The sequence below is a fragment of the Cricetulus griseus genome, chromosome 3 (assembly GCF_003668045.3).
Source record: "Cricetulus griseus strain 17A/GY chromosome 3, alternate assembly CriGri-PICRH-1.0, whole genome shotgun sequence".
NCBI classification, from domain to species: Eukaryota; Metazoa; Chordata; class Mammalia; order Rodentia; family Cricetidae; genus Cricetulus; species Cricetulus griseus.
The window spans coordinates 65,869,862-65,894,387 of NC_048596.1; the positions used below are offsets into that span (position 1 = coordinate 65,869,862).

Consider the following 24,526-nt stretch of genomic DNA (forward strand, 5'->3'; position numbering starts at 1 on the left):
AACTAAAATCCTAATTTCCCTGAGTTTGTTTCTTTGTTTTTCCTGCTGGCCAGTGCTGGTAGAAGGCAGGGCTGAGTGACAGACAGGAATACAGAGAATTTTCTGGGAGGACCTGCCCTGAATCCTCACTGCAAGGTCTCCAGGAGCTGAGATACCTAGGCTCTTATCCTCTATTCCTCTTCTTGCCAAAGAAGCAGTGCAGGATTCATGCCCTGCCCCTTCACCCACTGAAACATATTCCCACTACAGAATCAGGACTGAAGGGGCCATATCAGGTGGCTGCATCCTGCCTGGACCTTGTGTTTCCTCAACACCTGACCACTCTGCTTTCTGCTGCGCTGCTGTTCCAGGTGGTCTCTTTGTCTGTTACAGGCACAGCCATTGCCCTCATACAAATCATGTTATTTAATGAGTTCAGGAGTTATGAGGTATAAATTATCTGACACTTTACACACAAACAAATTGAGGCTGAGGGAGGCAGAAGATGATGTTCCTGAAAGAGGTAGGTCCAGTCTTGGGTTGAGCTCCAGTGATGGTGGGTGTACTTCTGTATATATGTTTCTCTTATTGGTTGATGGATAAAAACACTGTTTGGCCAATGAGGCAGGAAGATAGGCAGGACGAGGAGATGAGGAGAATTCTGGGAAAGGCAGGCAGAGGAAGACTTCGAAACAGTTGCCATGTAAGGACCAGGAAGAAACGATGCACCAGGCGTTCTCTGGTAAGATAAGACCATGTGGAAATACATAGATTAATAGAAATGGGTTAATAATTAAGACAGAGCTAGCCAACAAGAAGCCCTAACCATTGGCCAACAGTTTTAACTAATATAGTGTTCTGTGTTTATTTGAGGCGAAACGGCTGGGGAAGCTCTAGCTGCACTCCAGTGATCTCACACTGCTTTCCTTAGGATCTCAAGTAGGGTGGCCAGCATGACCCTAGTTAATTCCTGCAATTGCTTTCCTTTCACAATGTAGTAAGGATAACTTCCAACAGAAATCTAAGCAGACAGCACAACACGAGCTCCTCCTCATGCTTCCATAATGACTACACTCTGCCCATGGGTGCTGGTTCCTAGGCCTCCATCCCTTAACTCTCCAGAACTTATATATATATATATATATATATATATATATATATATATATATATATATATATATATGTATGTATGTATATGGTCCCCAGCAAAGGGACTGGAAAGTACAGAACTACTAAGTACTCTGATACCCCTCTCACAAACATGTTCTACCTCCTCCAGTAATCTCCTTAGTTGAACATGGTGCATTTCGACAAGCCATGGACCTACAGGGACTTCTGAATGACAGTTATCACCCAGAGCCCATGGTTTACATTCCTGCTCACTCTTTGTGTTGTGTGTTCTGCCATTTACAAATGTATGGCAGATAGACCCTATTATAGTATCGTAAAAGGCATGCTGACTTCTCCTAAGGCATGCTGGGATCCCCTTAACCCATTTCTTTTCTCTCATTCCTGACAGCCATCAATCTCATTATTTTCTGTATAGTTTGATCAAGTTAGGGGAGACTGGGTTTCTTTTGGCTTACAGTTCAAGGGCGCAGTCTATCATGGTGAGTCAGGGCAGCAGGAGCTTGAAGCAGCTGGTAACATGACATCCACATGTCAGGAATCAGAGAGTGATGAATGCCTGCTGCAGCTCATCTCCCTTTCTCTACAGACCAGGATTCCAGCCAGGGGGATAGGGCTACCCACAAAGGACAGATTGTCCCACCTTAATTAATGCAGTAAAGATAACAAGATAATCCCCCATACTCATACCCAGAGGCTTAAGTCCCAAGTGATACTACAGTCTGTCAGTTTGATAATTAATACTAATCATTAATCTGGGTATATGTGCGCTTACTCTTTTAAAAACAGTATAATATAAATAACATACATTTGATTGTCTTAGCTATTTAAAGGCATGCATTTCAGCAACACTGAACACACAAACATCACTCTAAGTCATCATCGATGTCCATCTGCAGATCTTATCTTACAGGTGTGAAGCTTCAGCCATTAAACAGCGATTCCCTACTGTGTCCACCTCACTGTCTTTGGTAAACGTCTTTCCACTGTCTGTTTAGGAATCTGACAGCTCTCAGTACCAAGTATGAGTGAAATCATAAAGAATTTATATTCCAGTGAGTGGTTTGCTTCACAAGCAAAACACCCTCCATGTTTGTCTTTGTGGGTGTGGGTGTCACATTCCTTTTTCTTAAGGCTGAATTAATACTTTACTGTAAAAGTCATACTGTGTTTGCTACTGACCTGCTGACTGGACATGAGTTGTTCTTAGCTTTTGGGTAGTGTATGTATAATTATGAAGCTCAGTATAAAAGCATCTGGTTTTAATGCTTTTGGGTGTCTACCTGGAAATGACACTAACTACTGTAGTGATGACACCTTACAGGCTTTCATGTTATTTTACATGTTATTTTACATCATGGCTGCACCACTGTATGTCTGTAACAGTACATTAATCTCAGCACTTTGGGAGGCAGAGACAGGTGGATCTCAGTGAGTTTGAGGCCAGCCTGGAACTACAAATGGTATTCCAGGACAGCCAGAGCTGTTACACAGAGAAGCCCTGTCTTGAAAAACTAAAAAAGAAGAAAAGGAAAGAAAAAAAGAGTTCTAACTTCTTTAAACCTTCATCAAGGCTTGCCTTCCCTTTTGAAATTCTGATAGTAGCTATCTTAAGATACCACCTGTGAAGAGAAGCTGTATAAAGTTTTATTAGAACACAGCCACACCTACTCATTAAGAGATGATCCATGGCTGTCTGCCCACTATAAATAGACTTTGGCAATAGGTGTGGGTGGTATGGAATGGAAAAATACTGGCCTAGGAATACATAATGAGTTAGGTGGAAGGAAAAGATGTCAAGATATCTATGTACAGCAGTTGGCTATGGATAATATGTTCATGAAGAACTGAAGAAAGTGGCTGTTAAATGCCTTACCACAAAAATGGCACTAATGTGGGTTAATATATCTGTTAATCAGCTTTGTATAACCACTCTACAACTCATAGATATTTCAAAACAACTGTGTTGCACAGGATCATAAATGCATTCCTATTCATCAAATAAATAATAAAAATCCCGAGGCCACAAGCTGCCTCTCTCCAATCTCCTTCTCCTCACTCTCCTGCATCTCCCATCTCTGCCAGGCAACGTCACAGCAAGAGTTGGATTTAGTGATAGAGTCTCTAGAGAGGGAAGAGAGTGCACGGTCTGATTCTAAGAATCAGTCGTGGTAAAGAAGAAGGAAGAAGGGTGCTGGCTGCCCCCTAGGGTCCCTTTACCAACATCCCAACGCCTTTGCTCTCCTTCCCAATAAGGATTCAGGCATTATGCTAGCTTGCCCCTGCCACCTGGCAGAATGCACTCAGGCAGTACCCTGGTCAGCCCAGGTGTAAAGGGCCCCTTTAAAAGAAAGACCTCTGCCCATTTACACTCTCTTTCCTGCTCCTCTCCTTCAGCTCTTCTCTTTTCCACTCTCTCTTTCCTGCTGTTCCCCCCCACCCCCGGCAGACAGGACTTTTCCTGTCTCCCTCTTCTCTCTGTCTCTTTACCTCTTTTCTCCTCCCCCCTTCCCTTTCTAATAAAACTTCTTACTTAAGCTCTTTCTGCCTGGCATGTTTGTCTCCTCCCCCACCTCGGTCACCCTCGCCTGCCATGGAATCTTCCAAGGTCTCCCACATGCTTTTTCCTAACACCCCCATCCCTAGGTTGGATGGTAAAAGGACCATGATGTTAGATGATGGAAGATGGGCTGGCTGGAGGCAGAGGCAGGAGTGGGGAGCAGTAAGCCCACAGATCTTGCTAGGGTTTGAGTAGGATCCTCACCCACACTGGAGCCTTTTCTGATTTTCAGATACACATGAACGTGGGAGGGTCAGAACAGAGAGCTAGGCATTTCTGTTCATGGAGATAAAATGTTTGGGGAATAAACAGCAATGTTGGTGGCATAACACTGCAGATATAATTAATGTCACAGAACTGCACACCTGTAAACGGGAGAAAGGCACATTTTATGGCAAATATATTTTATAATAATAAAGAAGAAAAACAGGAAAGGGCATTTTCTAGAAACTGCAGCAGTGGGAGTCATGACTTTCCCCCACCATCACTGTGACTCAGTTCCATGCTTTAAAAAAGAAAAGAAAAGAAAAACAAACCAGCAAGCCCAGGAATAAGAATGTGTGTCTTTCACTCTCCAAGCCCCAGGCTGTTCAGGCCCAGGAGTCTGAGGGGCATCGATAAATAGGCATAAACAAAGACAATACCAGAAACCTAACAAGGGTAACAACCATGATCCCAAGCTTTGGGCCCTGGAGTGCCTGTCACATAGCTTAGGAGAGGGGTCAGCATATGCCTTAAGGAGTGCTGGCTCTTATCACCACAGCAGGCAGCAGGGGATCCTGTACAGAATCAGGTCTAGTACAGATGAATGCACCTTTTGAGGACCCCCGGGGTGCGCTGTAAAGTTCAAGGCAGAAATTCTTAGGAGAAGCCAGCAGAACAAAGGACAAGGCATCTTTCAAGTCAGCTCTTGCTCTCATGGACCAGCTCAGTCTAGGACTGTCCTGGTGCATCTGCAAGACTTGCTTAAGGGCACTTTAATCATTTAGCAAACTAATGTAACTTGCTCCAGGCTCCTTTGCCACAGGCTAAAAACTGGGACAAGATTCTTTGGCCACTCCAGGGGCCTTGGTGCCTGAGAGCTGTTCTGTGAGCAGCTACCTGGCACTTTTCTACATTTCCCTCATCCTCACTGGAGTGTGGCTAATTTCTTCTCACTACCAGCTTCATTTCCCATGCGAAAGTGGCCTGCTGGGTCTCTGTGTGAGAGGAACCTGGAGGAGACGGGAGGTAGAGGAGGAAGGCGGGGAAAGGGGAACTTTGGAACTCCATGGTATTATATAGACACACATGTCATCCACATTGCAGAAAAGAATTGAAGGCCACTTTGTTAAGTTTAGTGCTTTGGTGTTAAGTCATTTATTTGTTCAGAGTTAACCCCATCCTCCCCCAGCTCAGGTGGTCTAGAAGAGTCTAAGGTCAATATCAATCTACTCTACTAGGCTCAGGAATTCAAGAACTGCCAGACTCCAGACATTTAAAGAACGAGGGAAGAGTGAAAGGGGCAATATCCAGAGAAGCACAGACACCTCAGGTCTCAGAAAGGTGGCTCCCCACCTGTGTTACTTTCCTTGTTAGCTTGACAAAGCAACGTACAGATGGAAGGGCTGGTTTGGGCTTACTCTTTGAGGATAAGATACAGTCTGTCACAGTGGGGAAGTCACAGAGACAGAGGCAGAGCTTGAGGCAGCTGCTGGTCACATCACACCCATAGTCATAAAGAAGAGAGAGAGAGATGGATGCTGGCGTGCAGCCCACTTTCTTCTTTTTCTCTAGTCTAGGACCCCAGAACATCAAATGGTGCCCTCACCACATTTAGGGTAAGTCTTCCAGCAGGAATGAACCCAATCTGGAAACACCCTCGAAGACACCACCAGAGGTGTGTTTCCATGGTGATTCTAAATCCAGTCAGGTTGACAATGAAGGTTAGCCATCACACCACCTGACCAGACTGAGTGACCAAATGCAAAAGTAATGTCAGGATGATGTCCTCAACCAACCATTCCTCCACTTTAGTTTTGGAGATGGGGGTTTACTCATTGAACCCAGAACCTGTTGTATCAGGTAAGATGGCTGGCTAGTGAGTTGCTGGGATCTACCTCTGCCTCTAGGCCTTATTTTTATGTGGGTGCTGGGTATCCAAACTCAAAGTCCTCATGCTTGTGCATCAGGCACTTTACTCACTGAGCACCTCCCCAGCTCCTAAGCTGCCTGTTTCAAGGTCTGATAATTCGTGGCCTTAACTTTGAAAGTCCCTTGCAATGCAAGGACCATTGTGGGTCCATACCAAGGTGGTGGGGGTGGGTTTCTCCCAGGGCAAGGGTTCTTGTGGTCATGTTGGAACTCTGCTGGTCACGGTAGACTTGCTGTTTTCTGCCCTGGTCACATGGAGCCGCAGAGCTCAAGGCCAAATGGGATTTATAGGTCCTGTTGGCATTGTCCTGCAGCCTGGAGCTCATGCAGAGAGAGGTTCTCCTTTCTTGACCCCAGTGCTGACATGAGTCTATGAGAGCAAGCAGAGGAGAAGCCAGGAAGAGAAAGCAAGAAAACTAATGTGTACCAGGCTTGAGAGAAGGGACTGGCTCTTCTAGAAGCTGTTGTTCTGCCATTCTCTGAGTGACACTTCTTATTACCAGGCATAACCTTATTCTAAGCCTATGAGGCTGTCTCATTCCAAGCTCATTTGCTGGCTGGATTCAGTGTAGCAGCATAGACCACAAGAGCTCAGGCATTGAGCTATGATTTTTAGTTTCCTTGCAGTCCTCCCTGCTTACAGAAAAGCCCCCCCCCACTGCCTCCAAAAAATAGGTGCTTGTATTTACATAATTGCTCAGAGTCACAAGAGGGAGACCAGCCTTTCTTCTTCCAGAGTGTAGTATGTTCTCACACAAAAGCCCCCTGTGCCATGCATGTTACAGCCCTAAGCAGACAGGAAGCTGGATAGAATCACGTCTCATAGGTCCTTACACTATAGCCCACAGATCAAGCCCACCATCTGCTTATATGTGTAAACAACATTTTATTGGCATAGAGCAAGCCGGCACAAAGTTGAAAACGTGGTCTATCATTTGAAACAGAGTTTTACGTAGCCTAGGTTGGTCTGAAACCCCTTTCGTAGCAGAAGATGACCTTGAATCCCTGATGCTCTTGCCTCCACTTTCTGAGTACTGGGATGAGAGATGGATATTGCAGTGTGCTGAGACTCTAGTCTGGGGCTTTATGTATGCCCAGCAAGCACTTTATTAGTTAGACTACATCCTAGGCCCTGTAGTCTACCAGTTTAACAAATTCATATACTAATTCATTTAATAAATTCAAGGAGACAAGACATTGCCACTGACCCCAAGCCTAAGATCAGCTTCTGGTACTTACCCCAGTAAACTCATGAATCCATCCCTATTTTCAGATGAAAATCTTCTATCTCTTACTATTAAGGTCACTTGACTCTGCTTCATCTAGCCCAGACATAGTTTTTTCCATTCTTGGAACATAGTTAGCAAGTGACCTTGAACTTGTGTCTCATGGACACCCAGTCCTGAGATTTGGAAAATGGATTCCAATCTTGCTTAGGGCTGAAAATCAAGTCAGTGTGACAATTAGATGAACAGCTTGAGATGCAACCCAGAGTATCTTTGTGAACCAGGAAGCTATGAGTGCCTTGACCATGATCCTTCACTTCTTTACCTATCCCGTGGGTCTCAAGAAGCAAATACAACAACAAAAAAAAAAACGAACTACAAGTGTACAGTACCTAAAACAATGCACTACACACAAACCAAACTGGGAAGTATGACGAAGTGGATGAACTGCTTTCACACAAACAATTCAACAGAAAGTGCCAGTTTAGAGCCATGGCATATGTAGTGAGTTGGCCAACGACCTTTAACTGGAAAAGTACATTCTAAAATGAGTGGCCTGGGCAAGGGCTTTGGTTCTTTTTCCTCTGCTAAAAGCTGAAATGCTAGCATGATGTTGGAAATTATTTTATGAACTTTGAGCTTTCTCATGAGCACAGCTGATCATAAAAAGAGCCATTCTTATTGAAATTGGTGCTATGTGAAATTTGTGGACACTCATAGATGTTTTGGGAATTCTCCAGGCTTCTGTGGGAATAGGCTATGGGGATTCAAAGAACTCAGTGTCTGGGGATGGTGCTAAAGCCTGATCATATATTCTAGCATCAAGCCATGGGTTTGGAGGACTCAGCTGGCCTGATGATGGCCATCAGTTGAAGTTGATCTTAAATCTGTCAGACTTTCTCACCTGCCTGGAATGCTTTCTTTTTATAAGGCACAGAGAGCAGCCATCATGACAGAATGGGCTTTGGGAAGCCCATAGAAACTGCATAAGCATAGACATAGTCAGTTGACTTTGGCCAGAGACCATCTTTCACGCCTGGTAGCAAGGTAATGAGGACATAGCTCAGTAGCACCACTTCTGAAAATGGGCAGCTTGGGCCTGCAAGTAAAGTGCTCGCTGTGCAAGCATGAGGATCAGAATTCAGATCCCAGCACCCATGCAAAACCTGGGTGGGTTTGGTGGACCATATGTAATCTCAGAGTGGGGGAGGTAGAGACAGCATCTCTGGAGCAACCCAAGTAGCCAATGGGGTTCAGCAAGAGACCCCACTTCAATATGTATGGTACAGAAAGATCAAGGAAGATACCCAATGTCAACCTCAAGCCTCCACGTGCACCCACACACGTGCACCTACACACTCAAACATGCATACACACACACACACACACACACACACACACACACACACACACACACACAGAGAGAGAGAGAGGAGAGAGAGAGAGAGAGAGAGAGAGAGAGGCAGCTCATAGTATCTTAGTATATCCCACATGTATACTTTTGTCACTGTAACAACATATAGCTGAGAGAAACTATTTAAATGCAAGATCAATTATGGATCCCAATTCAAAAGCATACTGGAAAGACAGGCACAACATGGCAGAAGGGTAGAAGAGGAAAGCTACTCACCTCATGGTGGCCAGGAGGCAGAGAGAAAGCTAGGAAAGGGCCAAGTGCAGATAAACCCTTCAAAGGTACCTCTACAGTGCCCTACTTTCTCCATACAGGTTGCATGTCCTCATGGCTCAGAGCTGTAAACCCATCAAAGGATTAGCTCATGAAAGAAGTCAGTGGTCACATGAGTCAATTGGGCTCAACTAGTGCCACCAAATGAACATCATGCCTAATGCACATCCTATTTAGCCCTCAACAATGACTTATTTTAGGTCCAACAATGTCTCTCACACTGGCATCACTTGGGGTGGCAAAATGGGCTGAGAGAGAACACTGCCTGAGATGACCTTGCCCTGCCCTGGAATCTGACTGGGACAGCTCATTCTGCCTCTTGGGTTTTTGAGTTCTGATATTGGCAAAATACTTTAATGACTGGCTGATTAATGGTAAGGATGAGACAGGTAGATGACAGTGAGGCTCATTCATGTCTCAGGAGACATGGCTGGTGCTTGGTTGTCAACTGAATTTGCAGTAGCTGATTTCTACTAGGCCCATCTCACTGTCATTTGAGACTCAGGGGTGGAAGGTACCTCAAACAGATTTTTCTTTCCACATGGGGCTCCCATGAGACAGTTGTTTCTTGATCCCATGACAACTGGCAGCTATCAGCTAAGTTCTGGAGAGCACACAGCTCCCACCTCTCCAGATCAGTGGCTCAAAATGAACAACCTCTGCTCACCTCTCACCCTGAAGTGACTGTACCCAATGCTAAGGCACAGTGGCTTACTGTGCAGCTGACCTTGGCTCCATCCACCAGCAAGAGGAATGCTGGACACATGCTCAGGTTCTGAGATGGACCTGGGAGAGCAGAGGGAACAGCTATGCTTGCCACCCTGCCATGCCACTCGCTATACCCAGAGCTCACACAGTCTCCCACTCACTATCCATTATTATCAATACGAGGAGGCAAAGAAGGTTCTTGGGCAACCCAACCAGGAGTCATGCCACCCACCTCCCTTTTCTGTCCTTTATGAAACATTGCTCAGAGATATGAAAGGGGTGCTGAACTCCTGGCCCAGCTCCCTTCCCAGGAAATACCCCACAGACTCAATAAGTTGCCTGGTGGTGTCACAACAGTGCCTTGTGGAATTAACGCTGGCATTTAGACAACAAGGCAGCAAAACTACAATTAATCAGTTGATTAATCATTTAGAGACAGGGTTGCTTGTATCCTATGTTATCCTCAAATTTACTATGAAGTCAAGGGTGACCTTGAGCTTCTGATCCTCTGGCCTTCACTTCCTGAGTACTGGAATTACAGGTGTGTCCCACCATGCCTGGCTTACATGGCGCTGGGGATAGAATGCAGGGCTTCCTGCATGCTCTATGAGCACACTACCATTTCCTGCTACCCCCTTCCCCATGCAGTACAATTTAAATGGCTTGCTTTTGCTTCAAGGCGCTTGCCTGGAAGGAAATTTGAGCATTTTGATCAAGTACCGGAAGTACCCGTGGGAGGGACAGCCCACACATCCCCAGGTGGCTGGAAGGAAGGCATGGAAGAGACAGAAAGATGCTGAGACAATGACAACTTTAAACTCACTTGGCAGAGAGACTGTGGGGAAGACAGCATCCCCAGTGCTCTCATCTAATGCTTGTGTGTCTCCCAAATTCAGCGAGTGAAATCTTTATAGCATCGGGAAGCAGGGCCTCTGGGAAGTGATTAGCTGATTGAGGGTGGAGCCCCCAGGACTGGGATCAGGGTCATGGTAGAAGCAGCCTAAGGAAAAATTCTCTTAACCCTTATAGTACCAAGAACTTATTAAGGTGTTATCTATGAACCATGAAGCTAGCATCATCAGATGGGAATCTGCCTCAACTTGACCTTGGATATTCTGGCCTTTAGAACTATAAACAATGAACTTCTGCTGTTTCTTAACCTTCCAGCCTTTAGCCCAAATGGGTTAAGACTCTGATTTTCCTAGGCATCATGATCACATGTACCTGAAAGCTGAGCTGGCCACTCAAGGCTGTGCTGTCTAGGCCATGGGCCTCGAGGTGGGCAACAGATGCCTTTTTCCTTTGTACTGTATCCCAGGATGGGAAAGCAGGAGGATGATGGCAGGGCAAACAGCCTCAGAGTTGGAAGGACTGGGCTGAAGAAGGCTGACTTTCAACCCATGCAAAGTGACTGTGAAGGTCATCATTTGACTTGACTATTCCACAGGGTCCTCAGAAATGAATGTAGGGTGATCGCACCACATCTACAGCATCCAGAGCCGGTGATATGATCTGTGTCGACTAAAGGGCGACACACTCATGTGGGCTCTAAGGCTAACAGCTTTGTTCCCACTACATGCCGCCCTAGAAATGAACAGGATACCTTAATAGAGGTCAGAGGACCAGAGAAGAGGGAAGCACTGAGACAGGTAATGTTTGAAGGGAGAAGAAAAGTATACCTATTCGCTGCTCTTGGCCTGAGTCATTCTATTCTCATAAATGCTGAACAGGATCAAAAGATGCAGCCACGAAGATTCTAAAGGCAGAATCGAATGGCATTTCACACCTGCATGAAGGAAACCTCAACAGAACCGCTAGCTAGGACAAACCCAGAAAGTGAGCTGAATCTACTGTGGGCATAGTAGTTCCTGCCTGTCCCAGTTATTATGACACCATCAGCGGACACCAACGACTGAGTCCTCTGCTCCTCCAAGAGAAATCAAGCAGCAGAGAAAAGAACCAGCATGGCTTCTGCACAGGGGAATCTTATTCTTAAAATAGCTTCACCATAGAAAATCCATTAATATTTTCTATAATCAAATTCTTTCAGATAAGACCTTACATATTGAATAGTGTGTTATTCTGTTAAGAAAATAAGTTTAATGTTTCTAGACTAATATGGCCAGTAGTTTCTATAAAATGCCAACCAAACATGGGAAATTGGGAAACTTTTTCCAAAACTGACCACACAGTTAAAGTTTCCAAAAGTTGAAAGTACACACACACACACACACACACACACACACACACACACACACACACACACACCCCACCACCACCACCAATAATAGCATCATGGTCTGTATCAATAGCAGCAGTAGTTTCTCCAGTTCTGTTACTGTTTTGAGCAAAATTGTAGATATCCAGCCTACTTCACTGAAAAAAGTTAAAAATTCCACAGAACAGCACAGGTCTGTTACTATTATGGTACCTGGCATTGCTTTGTAACTTAGCTTTTCAGCATCATCTGGATAAGAAGTATTCCGAGGAACACCATTACAAACAAGGCACCTGTGCAAAGGCACAGTCAGTATCATAAAGCAGGGGTTTGACTTTTAAGTGGGGGATGCAGAGAGGCTGGGCGATCTTACCGTATGCACTAGACTCCTATGGCACTGTGGCACAACATCACAGCTCATGCTTATGTCCTTGTGATTCTAGAGGTCAGATGCTTAAAAACGGGCCCCAAGTCCTGGAAGAGCTATTTTCCTTACAGAGGCTCCCAGAAAGAGCCTATTGCCTTAGCTTTTCCTATAGGTTTCCATGTTCTATTGGTAACATAAACACCACACACACAACAGCACATTTGGGAGACCTGGGAACCAGGATGTGCATATTTTGGCGGCATTTGTATCCTGCTTGTCCTATTGAATGAGAAGTCACTGGGGATTAAATCTCCACTATGATACCAAAGTACCAACATGGAGTCTCCCCACTAGCTCCAGCCACCTGTGTGTCTGTCTTCCTTTCTAACCCTGTGCATCTTTGTTTTCTTTCTGTGGCCAGGGCCTTGTTTTCTGGAAGGTAGGTGTCTTAGGTTCATTTCTGTTGCTGTGACAAAATGCCCTCACAAAAATAACTCAAGGGAGAAAGGGTATATCTGGCTCACAGTTCCAGGCTCCAGTCTATCATTTTGGAAAGTCAAGGCAGGCATCAGGAACTTGGAGGAGTTAGTTATATCTCATCCATCATCAATAGCAGAGGGCAATAAATTAATGCATGCTGGGTTGTGCTCAAATCACTCCCCTTTTGTTCACAGTCCAAGACCTATGGACTAGGGAATGGTGACATGGACTCTTAAGCTAGATTTGCCCACACCCATTAACATAATTGAGACAATCTCCCATAGATGCACCCATAAGTCAACCTAATCTAGACAGTTCCTCATGGAGACTTCCTTCCCTACAGTGTGTCAAGTTGTCCATTAAAACTAACCATCATGACTGGCATTGACATGGGAGTCATCTCTGCAACCCTCATACTAGGTTTACACCAGATCACAGCCTTGAGATAACGTGTCTGTTCTCTCTACTGCATTTTCTCAGTGAAGACTTTAGTCCCCAGATCAGCAGACTTGCTCCATTAAGAATCAGACCATAAAGAGATTAAGTCTCCCAGGCCATATGGTCACTGTTGCCACTACTCACCCAGTGTGCAAAAGTGACTACAGTGAACACATGGATGAGGGGACTGTGTGCCAAAATGGCTGTATTCACAAACACAGAGGTTTGAACTTCATCTGGTTTTCAGGTGATATAAAACAGTCTTATTTTGAACCCCCATTCCACCCCCAACATCTTTAGAAACATAGTAATGAAGGATTTTTGGCCAACTTATCTATTTCCAGTTTAAAGTTGGTTTTTCTTTATTTTATTTTAATATGTAAGAGTGTAGTATGTGCAGTGGCCACAGATGGCATTGGATACCCTGGAACAGAAGTTACAGGTGGTTGTGAGCCACCTGATGAAGGTGCTGGGAATCAAACCTGGGTCCTCTTCAAGAGCATCAAATGTTCTTAACCACTGAGCCATCTCACCAGCCACTTATTCCTAATGAGAAGTCATGTGTGTGCCAGCCTCTGTTAGCCTTTCATTCTCTCCTATCCCTTGGGAAGATTAGGAATCCCATGTGTACCAGGATCTGTGCTGGTCAACAAGGAATGAGAAGCTGACTTCGGGGAAAGGAGAGGGGATGAAAACTGCAAAGAGGAGGTGACACAATAGGAGGTACTACTCAGGACACAGGGGCACACACTGCCTCTTGGAATAATGCCCTGCTTTCAGTTCTGGGGACCACAGGTGCCAGGGAGGTCCGGGTCAGGTGAAAGGGAAAGGGTTGGAGGGATATTGGAACTTGGACATTGATTTGATCTGCGTATAAATGAGTACTTGGTAATGGATATAGGGCACTGAAGAAGGGTATTCAGAAGAAGAGGGGGAAGGGGGCAACATAGAGCATGTGGGGACACTAACCCTTTTCTGGATAGAGGGGAAGAAGCTTGCTAGGGAAGAGAGGGAGAGATGCGGGGTAGAGGGAGGGCAGGAGAAAACGAGGGAGGAAGGAAGGGATAAGGAAGGAAGGAGGGAGGGAGCTAGACAGAGAGATGGGGTGGGGTAAGCATGTGCAGTCGGGAGGCAGGGAGAGGAGATATACCAGAGACGGAACCAGGGTAATGTGGGGTCATAGGGTCAGGGGAGAGGGTATGGACTGAGAGTTGAGTCTCTGACTGGTGAGATGATAAGGTTTACTGATTGGGCATCACTGGTTGTGTTAGAACAGATGTTAACAGTGATTGGGGGTGCTGTACAGAGGGAAGGAGGCACAGACCTGGACTGAAGTAGTTCTGGCAAGCCCACTCTGAAGACAAATGCAAGCGCTGGGCAGAGGGCAGGTAATGACCATGTCTGAAAGATGAGCTTGTACTAACACCGAAGACACTGGAAGGGAGGGGCAATCTACAGGAGAGGGTGCCAGCTGAAGCAGATCCCCAGATGGTAGTTCTGGTGGGCTGGGCCTGGGGCTGACCTGTTTTAGTACACAATAGATATTTCTAGAACAAATAAACACCCAAGTGAATGATGTCTTGGCTGGGTTTTAAACTCAGGATTGTCACCTTCCCATTGTCCTTGTTCCCATGATCTCTCCCTCTGTGGCTTACAGCCCCCACTTCCCTTATCGGGCTCTGACCTCATTCCCAGTTGGCTCCCCATCCCAGGCTACACTGTCTGATTTGATGCTATCAAACCTGACATGTTCCTAGCCACGTGGCTCTGCAAGAGGGAGCCCTGGGCGCCCGTTCCACTTACACAACAGCTCTTCCCTGGCACCAGCCCCTGTGTACTGGCTAGGCTGTGCTTCCCAGCCTGCCCCTAGAAAGGCCCACATTAGCCTTTAAACCATCCTACATCTGCCTCTGTTCTCCCTGCCAGCTGCGTTCCCACTCTCCTTCTGATCCTCTCTCCTTCGCCCACCTTCTTCCTCTGTCTCTCCACCCAATACTGGTGTCACTCTGACATCTACAGTGAAGATGGGAGGAGATCACACAGAAAGCCAGCATCCTCACTGCCTCTGGCCCTTACATGGCTTCTAGAAACAAGACAGGGAATGGGGTTCATGGGATTGCCACTATTTTTGCCAACTTGATTGACAGGAAACATACAGCTCTTTCATGAGGCGCACCTCTGGGTGCATCTGTGGTCCTCCCTCAGAGAGGATTAACTGAGGAAATGAGACTTAGCCTGAATGCTGACACCACGGGGTCTTGACCTGAAGAAAAGGGAAAATGCAGCTAAGAAGCAGCACTCCCAGTCCTCTGCTGTTGCCTGTCAAGGTGTGAGCAAGCAGCTGCATTCTCCTACCACCACGCCTTCCTTGTCTTGAAGGACTAATAGAAAGGACTGGACCCTCCACTGCAGCTTCAGGGAGCCCGATTAAGTGACTGGAACTCCAATGACTACTGGAAAAGTTGGAATGCTGCAAATTGGAAGCCAGCTAATCTTAGGTTGATTTCCAGCTGTCCTCTCAATCTCTTTGGCACTTGATCTAATATCATTGTGACTGTTAGGCAAACCCTTTGGAATATACAGATCACGGAGTCCACCAGCCAAAAGGCTAAGAAGGCCCCAGGTGTTACTGAGGCCCACAGCTCAGATTTCTCTACCTTTGGGAAGAAAAAGACTACATGATATTTCTGCCAATATATTTGACAATCATCTAGATTTTTTTAAATTAAATTTGTTCTGCTGCTATTTAAAAAACTCACAAACTGTTAACATATTAGAGCATGGAATTTGGAGTAACCTAAATCTGTGTTCCTGGAACATGGTTTCTCACATTTTATTCCTGAATAAATCATATCTTTTGTTCTTTTGAGCTGTTTTCCTTCGCAGCCAGACCATGCCCTCAAACCGTAAGCCTCTGCCTCTCAGGGTGAGAAATCAACTAACACAGGGTGAGTGAGGAGCTGTGAACATGGCCTAGAATCAAGGGTGCTACGATCTGTCCTGCTCACTCTTGTTATATGACAAACCCCAGAGAGAAATGCCAGTGATTGTAAAATGTAACTCATATGGTGTCATCTCAAAAGTTGGCTTAAGATCAAACATGATCCAGAACAAGGGGACATGGCTAGCATCTGAGTCCATCAGGCAGTGAGTGAGCAACTCCAAGGTCAGCCAAGAGCAGACACAGAACAAAGACCAGCCCATCTGCTGCCAAGCCCCTGGTAGATGCAATTAGCAAAGTAAAGCCGCTGGGACATAGCCTTCTGCTCAGCTCTTCTCTAGAGAGCGGGACAGACAGAGTCCAAAAACAAAGACCTGACCCTGATGTTGTAGAAGTAGACAGGCTTTTCTGGTTCCTTCTTTAAAAGACTTCTTTTATTATTATGTTTTAAAATTATGTGCATGTGTATATTGTATATGTGGGTGGGTATGTGCACATAAGTGCAGGTGCCCATGGAGGCCAGAAGAGGGCATGAGATCCCCTGGAGCTGGAGTTACAGGGGGTTATGAGTCATCCAGTGTGGCTGCTGGCATCCCAATTTGTGTCAGCTGCAAGAGCAGCAAGTGCCCTTAACTACTACACTATCACCTCCGCCCTGAGGATTTTCTTGTTCTGATGAATACATCACATTACTAATATAATAGGTCTATCGTTCCCATTACTGTGCTTTTTTACCATCCAAATACAGCCACAGTCGCTGTGAACATCGACTCTGCTATTAGAGGGAAGCAACTGGGTGATCAGGGCTAATCACCATGTACCTTCTTAATGCTAAGTGACTTATTACCCACAAACACGTGGGAACGTGCTCTGGGAAGGGCCCTACCAACCGAACACAGGGACACAGGCACGTTAAGCTTCTTAATTGAAAATATAATCTGTATTGCGGAGATTAAAATATATTGGATTCATTTTGGCTCTATTCTTCCCCATTGTCCCACATACATTTTCTTTATGCTACACAATCAAATTAGTTCCCCTGCTACGGAAATTATTTCCACACAATAAATCAATTTTATAGTGAAGCTATGACTGAATGTCCTATTTAAAGGAAAAGCAAAGCAGGGAATGGAGACAATTTTCTAACTGATGCGATCAGTGCACTGCCTCCTGCCTTTGGCGATCTGAGTTGCTTTTCTCATTTCTTCGCTAGTGCCTTCCTTGAAGAAAGCTTTAGTTCTGTGGGATGGAAGGGGGAGGCGGATAGTTGCCTGTCTGTCACAGTGCCATGGCAAGCCTCCAAGGGAACTCTTAGCTAGGCTGGCTTCATGATGTCAGTCCCTCGTCCAGGAAAACCCCATTCCCAGGCCTCTGCAGAAGTTTTCCCAGACTCTTCTGTGAGATGCACATGCTATCCCAGAAATGCTTTACTTATTTGCATGGTAACAGTCCTTGATGTTATATGGCCAAATTGTATGTCTGTGGAACTACTTGTCAGAAACTCCATCCATGTAGGAGGCAAGATACATGAACACAGAGGAACCAGGAATGGCCAAAACATCTTGTAAAATGAGGTGATATTACCACAGCAGAGTGAACATCCATTTTTTTATGTACATGAGTGCTCTGTCTACATGTATGATTTCATGTCAGAAGAGGGATCAGATTCCACTATAGATGGTTGTGAGCACAACGTGGGTGCTGGGAATTGAACTCTGGACTTCTGGGAGAGCAGCCAGTGCTCTTAATCACTGAGCCACCTCTCTAGCCCACTGTGAGTATCATTCTTGCTGGAGGGATGAAATTGTTCACCAGAGGCTGCCTTACAGGCTGGACACTATCCCTTCCATTTTCCCCATCCTCTGGCAATTGTGTTGCCCCTGCTTCTCCTAGATGTCACCCGACTCTTATACATGCGGTGAGTACCTTCCAACTTTTCAGCTCCCATCCTTCCCACACCCATTCCCTTCTCCCATGCTCCCACAGAACTATGTTAATCTCCCTGAGGGAGCCCAGGTCACATTTGCTATTACATGGTCACTTACTTGTCTGAACAATGTCTGTCCAGGATGTCCCTAAAGACTCTCAGCTATAAGAGTGCAGGCTCCACATCCACCTTTGTTGGTTTGCTTAACTGGTACTTAGCCTGCAGCCTGGCCCTTAGGATGTATTGAACAACCATTTGAATGATTGATTGAATGAAGATTGAATGAAGGTGGCATTGAGATGAGGCATCTCATTCGTCATCTATGTGTGTGCATAATGGGTGTTATGTATGTGATTTTGGGCATGTGCCACTGTGCAGATGTGGAGGTCAGAGTACAATTCTGGGTACTTATCTGACAAAGGGTCTCTCTGTTGTTTGCCACTGCACACTCTAGGAGAGCTGATCTGTGAGCTCCTGGCATTCTCCAGTCTTTGCCTTCCATCTTACCACCTGTACCGGGATTCATACTCATGTCCTCATGCTTGCAGGAGCCATCTGCTCAGCCTAACATTTGTCATGTTGCCATGGATGTCAACGTAGCTATTATCATGTCAATATGGACACTGTGGAACCAGTGAGTCAGTGTCCATGGCACGTCTAATGTGAAGTGGGAAAGAGAAGGGGAGTCACTAATGAGGATGGGTTAAGCCCCCAAGAAAGGCTGCCCTCCACATTAAAGATTCTACTTCCTTTCAATACAAGTATTTATGACTCTATAGCCAGGACTTCTCCATCTTTTACACAGTGGAATCAGAGCCTCAGGGGTGTGAATTCTACTAGAATCAACTACCCTGCCTAGATGCAAGATGGCTGCTGTTGTTTAAACACCTGGGTGGGTGAGTGGGTGGGTGGGTTGCTAAGAACTTAGGTGTTTGGCAGTAATGTTCCGGCAAGGGCAGGTGCCTCTAGCAGTCTGAGAGTGGCATACCAAGAACACACTAGAGTATTTATAAGCTTGAAAGACATGATGTGCTAATCCAACTGAGCTGGTTTTAACACATAGGCTAAATGGCTGTGTAAGAAACTCTGGTACAGAGCAGCATTAGGGAACCAGCTGTTCTCGATGCCTAGTGAGATAATGTGAATTTGAATCCCAAGCTCTTTACTTCAAATGCACTATATTCTCCTGTGTCGTAGTGAGCTCCCTTTGTGATTAGGAGCCAAATTCTGCATGAGGCTCAAGACACCTACATTCCAGGTTGGAGCTATGTGGTTCATATGTGGCAAGCACATGGAAATCATAAAATAGAAAAAAAAAATCTGTGTTTGTAACAAACCAATTCTGAATTGTACTAACACTTAGGTTGTCTTGGAACATGTCCTTCTCTTTTGACACAAACTCTGATGCATGGAAATGACCCCAAAGAGTGGGCTGTTTTTGACTTGGACCTTCTGAATATGAACACAAAACCTGCCATTCCACCCATGCCCACAGGCTTAAACAAAAATATGCATTTAATGAGGTCATGGTATTAATACTGAAATGCCTAAAATACATGGTGTGAGCCTAGAAAAAAAACTGTCAGCAAACTCTCAAAATAGCTTTACTAAGGTCTGTCAAGTTTTGGGAAATAATCCAAGAAAATGATACAAGAATGTACACAGATGAGTCAGCTCATTCAAACTACCAGCAGCCCAGGGAGTGAGATTTGGGGTGAAACAGTTCAATATTTCGAAGGAGTCTATGTTCCAAGTTGACATTGTTCTTGTTCTTGGTGATGTTGTGGGCCTTGGTTATCTTAGTTTGGGTTTCTATTGCTTCGATGAAACATCATGACCAAAAAGCAAGTTGGGGAGGAAAGGGTTCATTTGGATTACACTTCCATTCATCATCAAAGGAAGTCAGGACAGGAAGTCAAACAGGGCAGGGACCAGGAGGCAGGAGCTGATGCAGAGGCCATGGAGGGATGCTGTTTACTGGCTTGCTTCCCATGGCTTGCTCGGTTCATCTTCTTATAGAACCAGAACCACCAGCCCACAATGTCTCAATCACTAATTAAGAAAGTACTTTACAGCTAGATCTTATAGATACATTTTCTCAGTTAAGGTTCCCTCCTTTTAGATATCCCTAGTTTGTGTGTCAAGTTGACATAAGACTATCCAGCACATTGGTGAAGGGCGGTTATTTATTTCCAAGTCTGCCTATATGCAGGGCACAAATATTCTGGAGCTCGTGGGGCCAGAATGTAAGCTGTGAGTGGCTTGCTGGTTCTCTCAGACCCTATCTGTGAACCTCCCCATCCCTGTTAGGATGATATGAAGGCCCGCAGTCAGGCCTCAAGTCAACCCCACCTTTGCTCTGCGTACAAGCACATGGCTTTCCAAAGTGATCTAGGTTCTCCACAAATAGATATCATAAATGGAAAATTCCATGCAGGATGCTTTCAAATAGAACAACGAAGGAAGAAACCAAGTAAAGCCTGTTGTTTTATAAGCTCTGTTCAAAAACAACTTGGACGAAAAGCCAGACAATGCAACAGCACTTTTCTCACTGCCTCTTTCCACATGGTCTTTGCTTTCTAGAACAACCATTACCAAACTGCTTTATCAGTGGATGGAAAGTCTGTCAACCTTCTTCCTGCAAGACTTTAAGCAGAGGGTGGTGGGGGAGGGATGTGGTCAGTGGTACAGAGATGCAGCTATGTGAAAGACCTGACATACAGTTTGAGGACAAGAGCTAAGAGTATAGATTTTGCACTGGTTGTTATAAGAGCTTTTAGAAATGTGTATCATACACAAAAGATATGTAATTGGGAAAGCTGGATACATAGTCTTATTTGGCTGCAGTAACCACTTTGCTACAGATGAATTTAAAAACATTGTGTGTAGACCTTATGTCAATCAAGTCGGCTTGGTACCTTGAGAGAAGAACCAAGAACTTCATCTCCCAAGTAAATGCACCAAGTAAGGACTGTATTTTCTGAGTGCACACATCTCTCACAATGTGTGTTTGTTCACAATGTTGGCGAGCTCTGTCCATAGAGCGTATAGCCCCTTGCCAGTTCTGGGAGGGTTCTGGGTCAGAGTGTACCTGGATGCCAATAGACAAGCACCTTTTCCATAGCCACCTTTGGGGGATCTGAGGAGACTCTGAATACTGGCCTCCTTTGAATGGATTTCCTGGAGGGGAGCAAGCCCTGACTTAAAGGCATGGAGATTTTGTCATGTTGCAAATATGAGTTTCCCCACAGTTAGAAACCTGGTCTGCAGACGTACGGGTGGCTTCACTATGTCTGAATGTCCTTACCAAATACACTGTTAAACTTAATAGCCCCTGGAAGGAATTTGGAGGTGGAAACCAAACCCCAGGGACTGTAGCATTTAAAATAACCAGAGACCTGAACTAGGGCATTGTGTGTGTGGTCCTGTCATGCTCTGTGCCACCTTCAGACTCTGTACAGAGTCCCTGTGGGCAGGAAGGACCTCACTGGGTACAGTGGCCTGATCTTCAATTTCTCAGCCATTAGAACTGTATGTCAAATAAACCTCTGTCTTCCTAGACTCCCTGCCCTGTGATGTTCAGTTACAGCAAGGACCAGATAAGGACTCTATATACTCCATGTCCCTTGCAGCTCCCAGGCAGCAAGCACACAGAGCAGCTCAGCACTGGAGGGAGCATGTGCACAACAGGGCTGAACTACTAGAGACCCTCCTCAACCTCAGGTGATGCTCACCTCTCTCTGAAGCTCACCCAGAGCCCATCTCAGGGAGTTATGGTTCATCTCCAAGAGGCTGTTGGCTTTGGCTCTATATTATCCATTTTCCCTTTTCACTTATAGCTGAGAAAAAAAAATCTAACACACACACACAAACACACACTTTTGCCCACTCTGAAAGAAAGCATTCACATGCCTGCCCTTCCTTGTTTTCAGGATTCACTAAAAATAGATACCATTAGGGTAACTTGGGTCTCTGGGGGAATGTCATGTCATGAGCAAACTCATCAGCCTAAGTGTGAAAACAGGTACACACTGGTCATCTGAGTTAAGAGAAATTCTCCATTCCACTATTTGTAGAAAGGCAAAGTCCCTTTCTCTGAAAGGTACAGAGTTCCCCAAACTACCGCATAAAAATCTACTTCACACAAAACCACAGAAGAGTCTGTCTAGGGATAGACTAGAGGAGGCCAGATGAAAAACATCACACAGAGGCCTGTACCACACACAAATATGGATGCAGTCAACTTGTGAGATCTAAGGTGCGGAGGGGACCACAGTGCTGGACTGGTCTTGGGCAGGTAACCCTAAGCACATCTTCAAAGGGAACCAAAGGGGAGAGGGTGGAAATGCAGCCTTGCAGGTATCCGCTGGGAGAGATGGAAGACAACAAGGGTAGACCATGGTGTATGCTCATAGGGATCCATGCCTGTCTCTCAAGACTCCTCCCTTCTGGGCTAGGGAAATGGCTCAATTGGTAATGTGTTTGCCACACACATGTGAACACCTTGGGTTTAATTCCCAGAACACATGTGAAAAAGCATGGTATGGTGGACACTTGTAATCTTAGCATGGGGGAGTAGAGACAGGAGATCCCTGGGGCATTCTGGCCAGCCAGCCTAGCTCAATCAGCAAGTGGGAGAGCCTGTCTTAAAAAGCAAGGTAAATGGCATCTTAGGAATGCCACCCCATGGTCGACCTCTTACCTTCACATAAACATACACATAAGTGTATGAACACTGCCCTCACCAAACACACAGCTGCATGAACACTGCCATTCCCACACACACAGCTGCATCAGCACTGCCCTCACCAAACACACAGCTGCATGAACACTGCCATTCCCATACACACAGGTGCATCAGCATTGCCCTCCCCATACACACAGGTGCATCAGCACTGCCCTCACCATACACACAGGTGCATCAGCACTGCCCTCACCAAACACACAGCTGCATGAGCACTGCCCTCCCCAAACACACAGCTGCATGAGCACTGCCCTCCCCATACACACAGGTGCATCAGGATTGCCCTCCCCATACACACAGGTGCATCAGCATTGCCCTCCCCATACACACAGGTGCATCAGCACTGCCCTCACCAAACACACAGCTGCATGAACACTGCCATTCCCATACACACAGCTGCATCAGCACTGTCTCTCCCCCTACACACAGGTGCACCAGCACTGCCCTCCCCATACACACAGCTGCATCAGCATTGCCCTCCCCATACACACAGCTGCATCAGCACTGCCATTCCCATACACACAGGTGCATCAGCACTGCCCTCGCCAAACACATAGCTGCATGAGCACTGCCCTCCCCCTACACACAGGTGCATCAGCACTGCCCCTCCCACCAAAGGTTCTTTTCGTTCTTCTAAAGATAGTGAAGGGTGTGGTCAGCTCTCAAGCCAAGTCCACAAAAATAACAGGTAAGAGTTCAGCCTGTTGATTCAAATAACAACTATTTCACCTGACAAAATCTTTGGTAATAACAGATATGAAATCTGGATTGATTTCTTGCATTTCTTATATACTATGTGATTTTCTTGCCTTTTTAAAATATATATATTATATATATATATATATATATATATATATATATATAATGTCCCAAAGTCCAATGCTAGGAGGCATCGAGCAGAGACACATGTTAGTGGCCTTCTCATATGTGCACTCTTCTATTCTGCCAGTCAGAATCTCCTCAGGGCTTGTATTTGGGTTGTAAAGCTATTTAGGATATCTTCCCTGCTTGAGTGACAGGGTTATAGAAAGTGGCTGCATCGCCTAAAGGATTACTCAAGGGGCCATGGAGGTGTGTCCATTCTGTCAGGAGAAAGGGGAAAGAAGGTCTAGGGAGTGAGAATCTGCATGCTGGTCCTCATGATAGAATAGCAAGTGTTCTTAACCCCTTAGCCGCCTCTTCAGCCCTCATGAAGCAGATATTTTAATGAGAATAAATAATACCTTACACCCATTAGAATTGCTACTATGGAAGACACTGGAGATACTATACACTGGATAGGATACAGAAAAATGGAAGCTTTGTGCTGCTGGGGAAACGAAACTTCAACTGATACCGAAAAACACAACGATGGTTTCTCAAAAATTCAAATGAAGAACTGCCACATGATCCAGAGTCTCCACTTCTGGTTTTATTGTATATCAGAAAGAAGCAGAAGCAAAGTCTAAGAGACCTGTACATGCATGCTCAGGGCAGCCCTGCTCACAACCCTAGGGCTATGCAGTGGATGCATGGAGAGCCACAGTGTGATAATACATATGGTGGAATGTTAGTTAACCTGCACAAAGCAGGAAGGGCTGACACATACTACAACCCGGAGGGATCTCAAGATCAATATAGCAAGTAAAACAAGTCAGATGTGGTATGATCCACATATATGTGGTCTAGAAGGGTCACCTAGGAGGAAGGAAAGAAGAGGGTGGGAAGGCACAGGGATTAGTGCTTAAGGGGAATAGTAGGAAGTGACAAGATTATGGCACAAAAAGGGAATTATTTAACACCACTAAACTGTACACTTGGTTTAATTAAGATGGTGAATGTTTTGCAAATTCTATTGCAACAAATTATTAAAGAGAAAATAGCTAGTCTGCTTGTGGCACAACAAGAGCCTTATAAATGGCACCCATGCTATGTTTAGCAGCCCATGGACCAATAAGTCCATTCCCACTGGGTGCATTGGTTCCTCTCCTAGGTAAAGAAGGAGCAGGTG

General features: G+C 45.4%; 1 protein-coding gene across 3 annotated transcripts in view; it reads right to left on the reverse strand.

The window, feature by feature from the left end:
• LOC100773370 (dedicator of cytokinesis protein 1) overlaps positions 1–24,526 on the reverse strand; it is a 495,025-nt gene that overhangs the window by 104,555 nt on the left and 365,944 nt on the right. The window contains exon 30 of one of the 3 annotated variants that reach the window (XM_035442142.1): positions 382–718. The exons of the other annotated variants lie outside the window; for them this stretch is intronic. Within the exon in view, the coding sequence (XP_035298033.1) occupies positions 565–718 (154 nt within the window). The 3' untranslated portion in view covers positions 382–564. Of the gene's footprint in view, positions 1–381; positions 719–24,526 lie in introns of those variants that run through there. 3 annotated transcript variants of the gene reach the window in all.